We start from the raw sequence: 16,899 nt of genomic DNA on the forward strand, positions 1-16,899 counted from the left end.
CATAAAAAGCACCAGAACGATCTGAAACATAAACATGGAATTTTTGTGCTGGACCACTTTTATGTCAATTTACCAGGTCCATGAATATCCCTGATCCTTAACATGGATAAGGCCAAATTGCTTAAGACTTTGTAATAATGCCTGGTCACGTTTTAAGACCATCTTGTTGCTGAATTAATTGGTATGTGCATTGCGCTGAACATTAACCAGCCTGTAGCTTTTTTAAGATTGGATTTTGTGCTCATTCGCCACATTGCAAATTGTTAGGTCTGTATTTTAAGTATTTCCCTAAAACCTCTCTGAATTTGCTCAGAATGGCGGCACATTTGCCAGTTACTCGAGAACATATTTAATGGCTTGGGGAGGACTGTCAAATAGTTCCCTGGCCACAAATTTCGGATAATGTTGAATAGCAATGTTGCTTCTATATTTTTCCAAGTACGCCAACCAGTATTAAAGACTATAAAAATATCGAAACGGTCATTAAAATCCTTAGAGAAGATGGTGCCTGGTCTTACTTAAGCAATGCCACTGACAGAGTTAAAAAAACATACCTTTTCACAATTTAGGGCATTTTCCCTTCTGCTTAAATCAGTTCAGTTTTATTGGTCTATTTTCTCTTTACTTCTAAGTGCTGCATGAACATTTAATATGTCTTTGTCTAGTACTGGAAAACCATTGCAGTGCATTTTCATATCCAAATTTAGGTGAAAAAAGTGAACAAGACTCACTGTTCATCTTCTTTATCTATGCTGGAGCATGAAAATGTGCAGACTGTGATGGAAAGGATGCCCTTCAAGAGATACCCTCAGTGCCACTCGAAGTATCATTGGGCCAACCTCCATGCCGTCTGTAACCTATGCCTCATGACGACACCAGCTATGACTCGTACTCTACTTTTAGGAGCAAGAAGAACCTTTGGCCATGGAGAGATGGGTGTTTTTTCTATAACAGGATGCACTGCTTATCGTCAGCGACGCAGGACATCTTCGGTGAGACGGATCCGCTCCATGTCGAAGGGGAGGAATACAGGGAGCTATCCAATGTCCTGGCCCATCAACCCTGCCCCAAGATTATTGGACTGGACTACTCCGAGTCAGAGAGGAGGAGCCCCAGAGGAGGACAAGGCGATTGAAGATGCCATATCTACCTCAGTTAACCCCACACCGTGTCCCAAGTACACACCCAGACACGCAAGAACAGTCAACACCCACACTTCCACCATGAGTCTTCAAACACATAAGCGGCCTCATCTCATGGCCAAGAACTGCCTCCTGTGGGCCGAGCCCCATGTGCACGCCTCTGGCATGTAACAGGAATTCTGTCTTGGTTGGGTTGAGCTTCAGGTGGGCGCTGCACATCCAGGGCTGGATGATGTGCAACCTATATTTGAAGCATTGAATATCTGAAGCAGAGATGACTTTCTAGTAGAGGTGTGCATCATCAGAATATTGGAGAATCCAATTTGATATTCCAGGGTGTGTAGAAGGGTGGGATGTCAACTGTGTCAAAGGCACCTGAGAGATCGAGCAGAATCAAGAGGCAGTGGTCTTCCTTACCTGTGGTCAAGAAGGCATCATCTACGAGGTGTACAGTAGCGGTTTCCATACTGCAGTGTGATCTGAGGCTAGACCTTGCAAGAGATGGCAATCACTGGTGTGATCCTCGAGTTGAACATAGGCTGTTTTGTTTGGGTTTTGCTGATGAATAGTAGGTGAGTGATGTGCTGGCAGTTTGCAAGGTCTTCAGTGCCTAGTGTACGTTTCTTTATGAATGGGAAGTTCAGGCCTGGATTAATTAACGTAATAATCACTTAAGGTTAGAACGAACAAAAGATAAGCTTACAACTTTCTCAATAGTTAATGTGTGCATTTATTTTTCAATACATTATAAAAAAAAATAATAAAAAACACCAATAGAGTTAACCCTGTCTCAGCGTCGCTGTACATTTTTATCATTTGAATAATTACTCTTTTCCCACAAAAATCATCATAAATTGATACAGGGAAGACTTTCATCCCCAAATTCACTGTAATCAAGTCACAGTTTCTCTGTGGCTCTCACTCTCCTCCCAATGAATCTTATCTCAAGCCACTGAAAGAAAAGTTGAAATGCCAAATACTGCTCCAATGTAGTAAACTGTACTTTGATGAGACATATATATATTGGGGAGTCGCATGACTCCTGTGCGTTTATGCCCAGTTTGTGCACATACCACTCATTACACGATTTCCTACATGTTCCAATGGTAGCTCAATCCTCGCAGATTACATGTGTGTAGCTTCAAACCTACATGTAAACAGAGAAAGAAGGATGTCGCCACGGATGCTTCCTTAGCCTTTAAGTTTTTTTTAACTCCCAAATGTCGACCACTAGATCTACTTAATGCGGGCATTGTTTACCAATCCAGATGGGTAAACCATGCCATCAGTACCTGAATAGTAACCAAATACGAGCCAAGATAAGCCAAGGAAAGAACATATTGTGCACCCACTGCACTCCTCTCAGATGAGTCAAAATGGCCACACAGCTTATGCTGTAGGATGCATTGGAGGAAGCGACATTCCCTGGTACGAGCCCATATTACCTTAAAGCTTACTTTAGAAATGGCTTCAAATGGATGGATGCAGATTGAGCAACTTGACAGGCTGAGAACTATCACACTGGAGTTTCAACAAGTTCAATAAATGCATGGATCCTCTGTTCAAAAAAATGTTTAGCATGTCCAGAGCAGCAAATTGGACAGTTTATAACTGTGCCCAAATGGTGCAAATTAAATCAACGTAAGTGCATGGTCTGGCTGTGCCGCGATCTGGTCAGATATATATATATATATTTTTTCATCTCCAGAATGGCTTGCAGGAAACCAGACCGCTCCAAAGCCCTTTTCTACTGAGGTGCTACTGGAGAGGTAATTGCACCTTTGCTGACCACAAACAACTGCAATGTCTATCCAAGTACTTGCAATCCATATACAAAACGGATTCCACTTCAGCCGTACCCTGCAAGAGGATATGGATTCACCAGCTCTGTTAACACATGGCAGATCTGGCACAAATGGACATTAGTTGCGGCCGGAAAATAAAAAAATAAAAAAAACCTCAACCAATGGTAAGTAAAATGCAGTCACAAACATTAATACATACATTGGCATTCCCATTGCAAAGTTGCTTTATGAAGCTTCTGCGTTGACAAAGCTCTGAACTTCACGTCCTTCGTCTGCGGGATGGCTGTCCTTGCGCAAGTCTATGGCAATGATTAACTTAAGGAGAATCAGGCCGATGGTACTGTACTCTGTATCGGTTCACCATTACTCCGTGTATATTCATGGTCTTGCAACTCGTTTTACATGGCACCAAGTCCTCATCATCCTCCCCCATGAGCCAGTCCTGAACCATCTCTGCTGCCTCGCCAGTCACATTCTCTTCCAGCCACCGGCTGTGCCATTCTTCAAACTGTTGATGGTTCTGCAACAATACCTGGGGCTGCACCTAAGGCAACAAATCAAACATGAGTCAGAAAAGCAGGTCTGCGGCATTCGAATAATCCACTTTGCTTTCTAAGACGTGCTTTTTCAGAATAAAAGGACTCCCAACCTCACACATCGGCATTCAAGAAAAATCAACCTGAGGGAGACATGCAGTGAAGCACAAGTTACTTACCTTCGGTAACGAGATATCTGCCGGATCCAGTCTGACGCCTGGGGGTAATTCTAAGGTATGGAATCTATAACTAACGTGTTTCTTTCAGATAGACTTGTATACTGCATAGGATGCTAATGTGGAGGATTTCTTCTCTTATTCCACTATCCCACCATTACAAATACCCTGACGGTAATGGAGCCACTTCCTTTCAAAGCAAGGCAACTCTGCCCCACTGTGGTGTTTTAAAAGGTTTGCGTCCCACAAGGATCTTCCCTCTCACCTACGCTGTTCAACCTCATCATGGAACCACTCGCTACCCTGCTCCAGGCATCCAATGTACACTTCCACATGTATGCCGATGACATTCAACTTTACCTAAAGGTACAATCCCCGGAAGATATCAAACTTCTGAACTGCACACTTAGGAACACCCAATCTTGGTTGGCCGACAATCACCTCAAACTAAATGCGTTGAAAACTGAGTTCCTCCTGATATCACCCCCTGCGAAAATTACCACCACCCAAATATGGCTCAATCTCCTAACAGCATTCAATGTCCAACCCACCATCGAGGACTCTGCGAAATCCTTAGGCATCACACTTGACGCAAAGCTCAGTATGCAACAGCACATTAGCAAAGCAACGAAAGGAGCTAACTTTCAAATCAACACTTTGAGGAAACTCAAACCCTTCCTCCCAGCCAAGGACTTCCAAACTGCTGTACAAGCACTAGTCATCCCCCGCATAGACTATGGAATTGTGGCCCTCAGCGGTCTCCCTCAAGCAACAACAGCACCCCTAAGAGCCTCCCTAAATGCTGCCGCGAGACTCATTTCGGGCTCAAGGGAACACTCTCATATAACCCCTGACCTGAAATGGCTTCCCCTCGAAGCCAGAATACAATTGAAAATTGCGGTTATGACACACTCAGCCATACGCCACAAGGCTCCCACCTACCTCACTCAAAAGTTGACTATATCAGGAGGTTCGAGATCCAATAGAAGTACTAAAAATCAGCTCCTGAAACCTCGCAGATTCCGTAAGGAAAAAACCTACAAACGCTCCTTCTCAGGAATGGCACCCAGGATCTGGAATGCACTCCCTCCTGAAACGAGGACTATCTCTTCCACTGTACTCTTCAAGAATGAAGTGAAAGCCATCCTTATGGCCAAGTTCACCTGATCCTCACTGTTGCTGCTCAGAGACTTTGCACCGATCTTGTAACGTTGGATACTTAATGATCCAATAACTTTTTATTCATGACCTCCTGACCTGTTTTGCAGTTGGATCAAAGACTCTGCACTGTCCTATAGTATTGTCTTTTGAGGGTTTACTGGTATCCACTGATCTCTATGGCAGCTGGATCAGAGTCTCTGCACCGCCCTATCCTAATGTCTATTTGAATGTTTATTGTTATCTCTTGATCTGTATTGTAGCTAGCTCAGACTCAGCACCGTCTTATATTATTGTCTATTTGAGTGTTCTCTGCTATTTCATGATCTCTATTTTAGTTAGATCAAAGACTCTGCACCGCCTTATTTTACTGTCTGAGTGTTTACCTGTATCTTATTAGCACATGACTGTTATCCTATTATGCTACCGTTCACTATACTGTACCCAATTATTATGTCTACTCACCCTCCTGTTGCCCACTCCCCCCCCCTGTGAAGCGCTCTGATATCTGTTAAGATCTTGTTCGCGCTATATAAAACTTTGAATAAATAAATAAAATAAATAAATAATTAACATTCTCAGTCTCTGGGATTAACAATGCGATCTCTGAAGCATGACTCCAGTAACAAGGTAATCACAAAAAAGGGACAAATGTATTAATTTTGGACATATGCAACATCAAATGCTAGTTATTTTTGCGTATCCAATAACAATCACGTTCGTCCGTCACTAAACACGCAGAACACAAAAGTAATGTAGTGCACCAACACAATATTGAAATCAACATGTCTATAGAGAAAAAGTGAATTATCTTTGATACCTATCCCTCTAGTGCATAAATTATCTACCTCCATATTCTGAACCTCTTGAAAATCCCCAGACTGGATCTGGAAATCTTTCCATGGCTCCCCTCTGTTGGCACATTTCCCTGGCTGCTTCTTCTTGGCACTGGAAGGGGGAAAGGTGCCCTTAGCTCCCCACTGCTGGCAAATAGCCCTGGCTCCTTTTTGGCACTGGCAGGGTGAAAGGCATGCTGTCACTGAAGCCATACAGGGGCCCCCTGTCACACAGACTTCAGTCCTCTTTATTTTGACCATGCCATTAGAGGATGAGAAGAACAAACAACTGGTAATGTTGACGGAGTGCAGTGCAACAACCTAATTTGGATCCTTAGTAAATATGACCATCCTTTAGAACAGGGAGGTGAGTGGGATCACGGAGGCATCTATCTGAAGGCAGATCGAGCATCCACCACAAAGATCGTTAGCTAAAGGCAAGTACCTTTCTTTGAATGGATATTTCTAGCAGCAAACCTCTTACGTTTTGAATATATTCAAAGCAGTATTGCCTTACAGGTGAAGGGGTGGTCAAACAAGGAAATCCCAGCGTGCTGAATGTGCAAAATGCCCCTCACGAATGTGAAGAGATGCCAAATTCACCACATGACAAGTTTCTACTACAGGGGCCTCCCCAACAAGTGTCAAGATCAAAGACTTTGCTTTGCTGGAATGTACATGGATTCTCTCAGGTGGTTCCTTTTTGGCAAGAGCATGGCACAATTTGATGCACAAAACGATCCAGCAAGACTAGGGCCTCTTCCGGATCAACTTGTCCTTTTTCCTACCTGCATAGCAAATTGGTGATCTTCAGACTGGATGTTTATCCGAATTATATAGTAACTGCCCTCAGTGGGTCCAGCCATGTATGGCCTCATGCTTGATAGCGTGGAGTAAGGAAAAAGGTAGGAAGCATAATGGATAGCCCTAAATGGAATAAGGACACCAGCTTAAGCAGGAAAGCTGACTAAGTCCCAAGAGCCAGTTTGAATGGGTAAAAGCAGGTAGCAGAAGGACCCTCAGAGGTTGAATCTTGCAGACATGTCTCGCTGACAAAATGGACACAAGAAAATCCATCTTAAACGTGAGTAAATGTAATTAGCAACAGTGAAGAGGTTCAAAAGGGAGCCCACATTAAAAAGGCAAAACAAAATTCAGATCCCCACTGAGGCATCACAAAAGGTATTAGCAGAAATGTGTGAGCTTCAAAAGTCTGACCACAATCAGAATTGAACATTGAGAGCGGATCTGGTAAACAACTAAATGCTGAGACGCAACTCTTGGCCGTGCCCACTGCACAACTTTATTGGATCAGTGACAGCACAAAATGCAGGAGCTATGACATGTGCCTTCATCGGGTCCATGATTTCACTGCCCTTCCTTTGCCCTTGCCCCTGGACTGTCTTAGCAGCCTGTTGCCTGGCCTGCTTGGAGAACTGGTGCTGACAAAAGAAAAAGGTAGAAACTTTCAGAACTACCTACAGTCCTGGGCTAGGGGTTGTAGCAGAAGCATTTTAATCGGTGGCTATTCTAGCCTTAAACCTTTTGAAGGCAAAGTCAGCCTGGTCTCCAAATGGTGAGCCCCATAGAAAAGCATTTCCATGAGGCTTGATGGTATATTAGAAAAACCATGTGAGTCTACTGTATCCTGGCCTTTTCTGATAATTTGCTGAGGTATTGACTATCTCTCACCATCGCAGCAAAATGATCTCTTAAATGTTCCATTCGGTTTGGAGTCACCAAGTTACCATAACCCACAGGGCTTGGGCATGCTGACAAGTCGCATTCATTGTACAGAGAGCCAAACTATTGGCCAAGAAATACTTCTTGTAGACAGCTTCCAGCTTCTTGGATTCCCTGCTAGATGGATCTGTGGGAAATGCACCTGGATTCTGCCTCGTGAAAGATGATACCTGCACCATCCCACTTTAAGTAGAGGAATGGGCTCAAAGGAAAGCAGGATCTCCTGGGGTGAGTCTACTGCCTGGTAATTAGCTGGTTGATAGCTGGGGCTGGGAGTGGCTTGTATCATGATGCTTTGATAGGGTCAAGCAATGCCTTATTAAAAGGCAGCAGAGGCTCTGAAACTGCCAAAGCAGCCTGTAAGACCTCAATCAGGATACTGGAGGACCTGACCTCCACTGTGTGCAGGAGAAGCTGCCTTCCTCAAAACAGAATGGAGTGACAATTTTTGACGGAGAGGGACTAACAGGACAGTCCTCCGCCTCAAGAGAACTGCCCAGTCCTTTGCCATCTGTGAGGTCAGGTAGTCTGCAGCGTTCTAAGACTTAGAAGGCAGCTAATTTGGCGACTCACTGCTGTCATCCTCACCATGGGTTACATGGCCAGGCAGCTGGATACAATCAGAGTCAGATCCGAAGATGGCATGACGGTGGCTAAGGGTGTGCAAACGGCTACAATGCCAGTTTCCAGGCCTACCTACAAGGATGTTTTAAAATAGTTTTGGTGTTAGGGTGTTGGTTGTCTGTCCTGTCAAAGCTGTGGTGCAGTGGGAGGTATTGGTAACAGTGCCAAAGGCATTCCCTGATGAGGTACTCTGGGGTTGATTGGCACAGAGGTAGGCCTGCTGGCAGAAATCCAAACTGAGCCCCAAATGCACTCATGGGGCTAGAAGGCGGGGGGGGGGGGGAGCAGTCTGCTCGAATAATTCCATTATGGCACTGAGGAATTAAGTTGGGTTGGCCCAAGGTGCTAGAAACTGGACAGATCCGCATAGGCACCAATATGGCATATGGAGGAGGCAGCAGCAGTTCCGGAGCAGGGAAATGACCTACCCTGAGAGATGTTGAGGGATGTAGTTGTCCACATCTATTGCACAACTTAGAATCATGCTTCGGGCCAGACACCACAGACTAACCTCATAGGTGTTGGAAATGCATATCCGTCCACTGCAAGTGTGGCAAGTCTTGAAGCCCAACGTTTATGTGGGAAGACATTGCCTGAGAACTGCACTTCAGAGTTAAAAAAATTCAGAAAAATATCTTTATACATGAAAAATCACAGAGCAGCTCTGAATCCACATTGAAAAATAGAGAACTGACATCAGTGCGTCTTGATGACGCTATGTGGCTTCAGTGACAGCACACCGCAAGATAGAGCTGGCAACCACCTAGGGAGCGTTTTCCGAGTCATAGGACAGTGGAAACCTAAATGCCTTACTGTTTAATGACTGACGAATTTTCAAAAGAGAAGAAATACTCACTATGGTCCTGTACCTCAATTGGTTTAAAAACACTTTTGTGGATGACCCTCACAGCGAAAGCATTTACTGCTCGGCTTCACATTCTCTGCCAAGACCTCTTTAAGGTACAATATCTTTAAAGAATTGCACGGATCTAAAAATATATTGTCACACAAAGCTGCATCTACATTTTTCATAAAAGGAATCCAAAGCAGCAAAGCAAACATAAGAGACAGACTGCACATCAGCAGGCATAGTGTGCTGGATGGCTCCCACTGCAACATTTGCCTCTTGCGCAATTGCTCTGACAATCTCCACTAAACACATTGCCATCGGGTCCTGAACTCTACGTTTGGAGATGATCTTAGGGTTATCGGTTCATGTTAAGGAAAACATTATTTGCTAGCAAATGGGAAAAGTGTGTTTTTAAGAATATCTGTGTAGTCTCTCCAAGGTTGGCCCTCTGTTTAACCCATCTATTCTCACCAGTCTGCTGGCCGCAGCAGTAAGCAGTCTGCAGTCATAAATAACAGGAGTAAGTTGATTGAGCAGGCAATGGAAAGACAAGTCAAGCGGTGGCCATGGGTGTACCTGTTTGGCCCGGGGCAGAGCCCCGCACCTGTACATGTAATCCTCAGAGTTCATAATGAACATCATCTTGTGGGTGTTAAGCTTGAAGCGGCAGTCCATGTTGCACGCACTCTCTACGCCAATCAGCCTCTTCCAGGAGCTCTTGACTTCCTTCTTCATCGCTCGCACTTGTCTGCACTGCCATTTCCGGAACTTGTTAATATTCCTTTAGAGAAGAAACAAAAACATTTTCAGCGAACTCGTATGGCTGAAAAAATGAGCTCATAGCAGCAGTCTGATGATGAATCTTGAAGACCGTACCAAACACGCAAATGTGCACAGCAGTCATAAATGCCAGTGTTCAGATGCTCAATAGGACCTATGTGATCATTCCAATTCCTTTACTGAGAAACCATTTTTTTTGTTGCCAGCATTTCTTTGTGTATGGGTGGGGATCTATTGAGACCCCTGACCCTCTCCTACCCAACTGCATACTCACAAATAAAGTTCTTTTCAGATCATCCCATGACTCCCTCCCACTTCTGCCGCAAGAAGCATATTGTGTTGTTTCACAGTGAACTATTTGTATAATACTGCTTAGAAATAATTATATTCACTCAGAGAGTAAAGTCTATTTTCAGCCAAGATGCTAAACACCGGCAGTGTAAGAGATATTTTTCTAAATGTAAGTGCTTCTTCAGTCATAGTAGGTTTTGGCATTTAAATCATAATAGACACAACCATGACTCTGCCTCGCCCTCATGTATCCATCCATCCATTCTTGCATTCACTCACTTGCACAACCCCAAAAACACAAATTCAACAATTTGTGCAAAATAACTTAGACTATAAGTAGAAAAAAATTGCTGCCTAAACATGGCGTACACATGCTTGCAATAACAAATAAAACAAACATACCGGTGTGTGGCTGTCTCGCAATGGTGTTGTACAAAGTGTGTTGCTATATTAAAGTTCCAGCATCCCTACGACTTTAGAACCAACTTATGGGCCATTAAAGCAATGATACACTACGGACAAGACCATTCCATGGTGTTCACCGGGTGTAGAGGAACCCGGTTCAGAGGCCATTGGCTTTAATGCCCTATGAGGGATGACATTTGTCTGATCACTTGTGCACAGGGCCGGACTGACATACCGGGCAGTTTGGAATACTGCCGAGCTGGGGGCTGATTTAATTGCTGTCTGTGCTTCGAAATAATGAAAGCAAAACGAGTTTAGTACACACAGGTCCCCATGAACGAAATCAGCTCCCAGCTCAGCAGCATTCCAAACTGCCCGGTAGCCAGTCGGGCCCTGCTTGTGCACCTCTTCATGAAAATGAGTGCACTTCAGTGCCATGGCTGGTGGGCTGGGCTCTTAGTTTTCAATTTTCTTCTTTTTTCCCTTTCAAAGTACAGCAGATCAAACTGCGAAAAGTTATGTCAGATACAATAATGACCCCCAATAAGGCCTTTAGCCTTTATCATGGACTTAACACCCTAATCTACATAGGCCTAATGAATTTTGCATAAACTACCAACCATCATGTACACAATTATACAATTACATATGTATGAAATTTTAGTCAGTAAAACAATATACAATCCTTTTCAAAAGGGCCCAACGATGAGTGTCACAGTGAAAATCTTCGAACCCCAGGGTTTGCCTCAGGGGATTAACATCATCATAACCCTTTCCTGCTACGGCAATCAATGAGATTTCATCCAACTACTTATCTAGAGCCTTTAACGGTGTGAGCGCGGTCGATAGCGAAAGGCCTACAACCTTAGTCATAACTTCTCATAATAAACAGATTGGACCTAAGACATCAGAAATAGCTTTTAATGGGAACCCATTAGGACATCACCTTTATTACAACCAAACACCGACCTGTTCTACTGAGCATAAACTTTCCCACAAAGCATCCATCAGGGGTATAGTCATAAAACTACAAATGTAAACAAAATTACATTGGAAAAACAAAATACTAGGGGCCATATGTAGGAAGCCTAATTGCGCTCGCAAATGCTGAAATTCGCAGAATTTCAGCATATGCGATCGCAATTAGGGCAGTGGGCTATGTAGCACACAAAAACCCACATGCAAAATAAGGAATCGCTAAATTTGCGATTCCTTATTTTGCTATTGCATTTAAGGAATCGCAAATTGCGATTCCTTAAATGCAATGTAGGAAGCACCCAAGCTGTGCGACTTTTGGCTTAAGGAATCGCAAAATACCACCAACTTCAGGTTGGTGGTATTTTGCGATTTCTTTGAAAAATTGCACACATGTCAATTTCAGGGGGTTGCAAAAGGGTGTCCTAGTGACACCCTTACAACCCTGAAATTGCATTCTCAATTTCCGATTCTCTAATTGAGAAACGCAAATTGAGAATGTCTTCCCACTCATTCCTATGGGCCTTCTAGTCCATAGGAATGAATGAGAAAGTATTCCTTATTTGCGAATCGCAATTTGCGATTCGCAAATAAGGAATAAGTGAGATTCGCAATAAAATGTGCTAATCCTACCTACATTTCATTTTGCAATTCTCTAATTGCGATTCCCTAAAAATCGCAATTTGAGAATCGCAAAATGAAAATTACCTACATATACCCCTAGGTCTCTTAAGAGGGGCTCGCAATGATTATCAGAGTGCAGACCTTCCATTCCAATGGTGTGGGAGGTGGTAGCCAAATCCTTGCCTCCTATGTTAATCGGTGAGATTCCATGTAACTCAAAACCTCTCTACAGGCTTCAATGTAGAGTAATAATATACCTTAAATGCCTATGTACTTTAGCACATGCTTTTCACAATAAATCCATCAAGCCTTTTTCCATGATCATAACTTTTCATAATAAACAGATCTGGCCTATAGCTCTGATAACTGGCTTTCCACCGTAACCAACAGCCATGCTACATTGATGAAAGATTTCCCATAAAGCAAAAAGTGCAATACAAGCTCTGCTTTTCAGTTGAAACACACAACTGCAGCCCAATCACATGCTGTACTCAAGGAAGCCAACATGTGAGTGCAACCAAAGACCCTCTCAATGGTACTTCTGAGAGCTCAGTTTCTCTCGATCACATACAGTCATGTGACAGCTCTGCTGGCCAGCCAAACCTTATAAAGGGCGACTGCTTCAACACCTAAACGGTATTTCTTCCCTACTCTTAAGTAGAGTTTTGCTGCTCTTTTGGGGACACCAATACAAGCGTACAGAAGAGAGAAGTTTATAGCTTAATGCCACATGTAGGGGGAAATCAGTTGCCTGGCGCAGTGAGTGTATATGTTGTAAATTAATGTCAACTGCAGCTGGGATGCCGGAATTATATTAAGGTCACTCCAGTCTCTGATTTTTTTTATTTACAAATTATACTAATTAAATGCAAACAAAAGTTGCCTGAAAACATGCACGGAAAAGTATTTCTCCCATTCACGATTTTGGGCACATATACTCGAGTCTATTGTGAAGAAAATGTGTATATATAATGTGTTTAAAAAGGTTGGAACCAAACTATTTAGAGATGGACAGCTGCATAGAATGTGGGCAGTTAAAGAACACCAGGTCACAGATGAATGCGACCAACCGATATCTCTTCGGACCGCCAATCAACAAATATTTTACACATATCCCTTACTCTTTGGACCGCCAACCAACAAACGCTTTACTCAAGGCCCTTACTCTTCATTTTAGTGCTTTGCATATAGTGATGAGGTGCAGAGGACGAAAACACCATGGGTTGAGCAGCATTCAGAGGCTACCCCAGCATGAGCATGGGAAGAAATACAGCACACCAGCAAGACTGCCCATCCAAGCAGGTCTTTCCTCATTGATAACGCCCAGCAATAAGGGGGAACTTGGGAGCTCTGTCCCGACAACTTTATCCCATGCCTTGTGTCATCAAGGCTTGATCCATACAGACTCTTTCTTTCACCCAGGCTGTCTGTCCCACACATATGAAAAGAGAACGGTAATTTGTTACCTCTGTAAAAAGACAGGTTTGAATAGAAAACGCGCATTATGGTTGCTTTGCTCTCCGTCGGCCGCGACAAACTGATCCATGTAGGTGGACAAGTGCTAGATGAAGGAAATAAAGTATCACAATGTTATTATAGATGATCTGTGCAAAAGCCAAACAGTCTCACATTTCAAAGCTGCTCATTTAGGTCTCTGGTGGTTTGTCTTTGAAACTTCCTTTCTGGCAAAATGTAAAAAACTGATATGATCCAAATCAGACCCATATATTGTAACTGATGCCTCTTCAAAATAGGTCCAAGATAATTCAGGGCTGGAGATCAGAGGAAGGAGAACTGTTTCAACTAATTTGGTTTTCAAAGGTTACCACAGAGAGTTTTTCTAGTGATCGGGAGGGAGGGTCCCTTTCCAGTGGCAAACCTTGAACCAAATGAGTTCAAGTACTCCTGAACATTCTGGTACCACATTCTGATAGCTAAACCATGCTGAGGCCAAGGCCACGGCCACAAACAATGTATAAGTTGCAATAGTACAATGATCACCATGTGTCTGACCATGCATGCTGTGGCAGACAGCCATTCACCCACACACCAGGGGCCCAATCACTAGGAACCCAGCCACCACACGATTCCAGTCATCATGCTAGCCCAGTTGCTGGCAGAACAACAATTCCCCCTTACAGTCACCAGATATCCAATCACCACCATTCTCCTACCAGTCCTCATAGTAAAACAGGCATCTTACGATGTCCAGTCCCCGGTCCCAACAGTATACCAATTACAAATGGGCCAGTTAATATACCTTATTTCACCAGTCACTGGTGGCCTGGACACCCTTAGCAAACCACCCACCCAGCACTCAACTCCTCCCTCACCAGTTACCAGATATGCAGTCACCACAAGGATACCAATAAGTGGGCTCACCATCCCGACGACACCAGCCGCCACTGCGATGGTAACAAAAAGTGCACGGATGAAACCCCTTTTGGCATTCATAGCGTTATCATAAGTTGTGAAAGCTCAAGGCGCATCTTCTAACGATAAACCTACACTATGCACACAAAGAAAATAAGAATGTCTGTTCTATGAATTATAATGAAAGGAAACTTTTTCTTGACCATGAATCTTTTAACGTTTTTGATCTGCAAGCTGAGCATCTGCAGTGGTACATTAGGAGCATTGACAACCAGAAGATGGGTTTAGCACAGAAGTTTGAGGAAGGGGTAAAGGGTTCATCTGGCTCGCACCTGAACTTCGACTGGATCTTCCATTTGACTCTCTTCGGTATCCAAAAGTTCAATCGTCATGATCACATCCCCGTTCCTTTGCAAGAACATGATCTGCAAAGACAACGCAAGCACCGGTGAGACAGCTCAATGACTGAGCAGCCTGCTGCTGAGATCTGTGTCCATACTCCAGGTCACAGGTCTGAATCCAGTCAGGAACAACAAACTCATATTTCCGAATTCTATGCATAGAGTACATTATGTTCGATGTTGGCAATGGTGTAACTACAGGGCTAAGAAATTGCAACTCATCAGCAGCAAGTCTCATACAAAAAACAGAAATCTAATATTGTTAACAGAATTTAGGGTGCTGGTAAGAGGCCGACAGGTTATCAGGTAGCACAAACTTAACAATGCAGCTCATTATAAATTGGATTTTCAATACATTTACAAGCTAGTGGCTAGGAGTCAATTGTAATATTTTTTCTCAAACATTTTCTGGGTTTCGCTAGCGTCTTCGTTTGCCCGATAAAACTTCGATGCTAGGCAAATGATGTAAAGTAAGAGGGAGAGAAAGATGGGAATAGGATAGGGAGGGGAAGGGGGGACCGAACAGAACTGATGCACTTGTAGTGCTAAGATGATGAGCCTCTCATCTAGCCATTGAGATACAGCTAAGCATGAAGTTGGAAGTGATAGACACTAGTAGTTATACAAATAGTTGCAGAATGAAAATAATTTCAAAATATTTAAATACGAATGTTATGTATATAAAAAGCAAACAGAATAAATGATGAGAAATAAAAGAGTAAAACTAGTGGGCTAAACATATATGGAAGCTAAAGGATTTGGATTCCCCGTGAACTGCTCGAGGTTCAATGATGTTATGGCATGGCCTCAAGTTCTTGTTCTTAGCACTTGAGGGGGTTAACAGTTTACCTAACGTTTAGCAGTATGGGGTGCACTGCTACCTCTGCACAGTCGCTTGTACAGATCTCTATTTTCTTTAATAAAGTCACACTTACCAGAGAGCGTCTGGTTGCAAAATACCTAATGTTAGCTCACCAAAAACTTACACTGGGCTTAAAGCACGCCCACTGCTTACTGTTAGTTGGCTTTGTCACATCTCTTTACTTCTTATTCAATGGCTTACCTCGTCCACCTTGTGAATGTCCCTTCCCTTGAACATAGTATCTTTACTTGTGTCCTTCCACTGCTCACTTTAAGGGAACTACTATTTTTAATTTTTGCTGATGCACCCAAAGAGAGTGCATTTGTTTTCCAGCTGTGTCCCTCGTGTGCTTCTCTACCCCCTTCTGCTCCATGTTGCTCTTGTTAATGTGCTTCTCTACTCCCCCATGCCGCTTTCTCTCATCCGTGTGCTTCTCTCCTCTCACTCCCCATGCTACTTTCACTCATGTGCTTCACTGACATTCTCCCCCTCGCGCTTCTCCCCACTCGCCATCTGTGTACTGCTGTTCGCCCCACCGCTCCTCTGTTAAAGCCCCCCTAACAAAAAAATATAGCCCTTTTTTTAACTGGAGCCTTCCCGCTACAAAGAATCTTCCAAGTGTTGTTTGCCATCTCAGATTGACAGGCAAACCCTTCCCCACACATCCTTCTCTATTGTACATGTCTAAGGAACGACACACTCTTCACCCGACACACCCATCTCAATCTTGCAACATATCTAGCATATTCCAAAACACTACTCCACACACCAGTCTTAATCACGAGAGGTATAGAGGCACTCGTACCATGTGTCGCGTCTTCCAATGCACAGAAGTTGGACTGTGGATGGAGTAGTAATGGGTCAGAGGTATGGGAAAATACTGCTTTTGCCAAAAAAGTAAATCTGGATCAAGGCACTAGGTTGAAAACTGGCAGCAAGCTCTTCCATTTCATTCTCATACAAATAACACTTGAGACTTATGTATAAAATCTCGAGCAGGAGTCGGAAGGTTTAACAATTAAATGGATTTAAAATGTAAGGCTTCCTTCGATAAGGCTAATTCTGATGAATACTGAGCTCCATCTGCAAAACCTCAGTCTTTAAAATCACCTCTGCAATTTATTTGTATGCGTGGTCACAGCGGTGAATGGTGCTACATGTGTCCTATGTGTCCCAGCAAGCCCTTTATTAGAGCACTTCGACTCCCCATCTTCAGTTTCTGGATGTGTCGGGCCCAGCTGGTGTCAGAAGATTCAAGGAATGAGAGAGAAATAGATGGCAATCGACACTCCATACAGGGAGCACAGCAACCAACAGA

At 43.5% G+C, this 16,899-nt stretch overlaps 1 protein-coding gene and 1 long non-coding RNA gene across 3 annotated transcripts in view; one reads left to right on the plus strand and one right to left on the minus strand.

Annotated features, from left to right (window-relative positions):
* LOC144798461 (uncharacterized) overlaps nt 1-16,899 on the plus strand; it is a 122,933-nt gene that overhangs the window by 101,259 nt on the left and 4,775 nt on the right. The gene's annotated exons all lie outside the window — the stretch shown is intronic.
* Nucleotides 1,849-16,899, minus strand: part of SIN3B (SIN3 transcription regulator family member B) — a 121,205-nt gene continuing 106,154 nt past the window's right edge. For both annotated transcript variants that reach the window (XM_078669354.1, XM_078669353.1), the window contains exons 17-20: nt 14,651-14,743; nt 13,412-13,506; nt 9,447-9,651; nt 1,849-3,491 (exon numbers count right to left, since the gene is read on the minus strand). In XM_078669354.1, coding sequence (XP_078525480.1) covers nt 3,264-3,491; nt 9,447-9,651; nt 13,412-13,506; nt 14,651-14,743 — 621 coding nt within the window. In that variant the 3' untranslated portion in view covers nt 1,849-3,263. The remainder of the gene's footprint in view (nt 3,492-9,446; nt 9,652-13,411; nt 13,507-14,650; nt 14,744-16,899) is intronic.

Source organism: Lissotriton helveticus, chromosome 12 (assembly GCF_964261635.1).
Source record: "Lissotriton helveticus chromosome 12, aLisHel1.1, whole genome shotgun sequence".
NCBI classification, from domain to species: domain Eukaryota; kingdom Metazoa; phylum Chordata; class Amphibia; order Caudata; family Salamandridae; genus Lissotriton; species Lissotriton helveticus.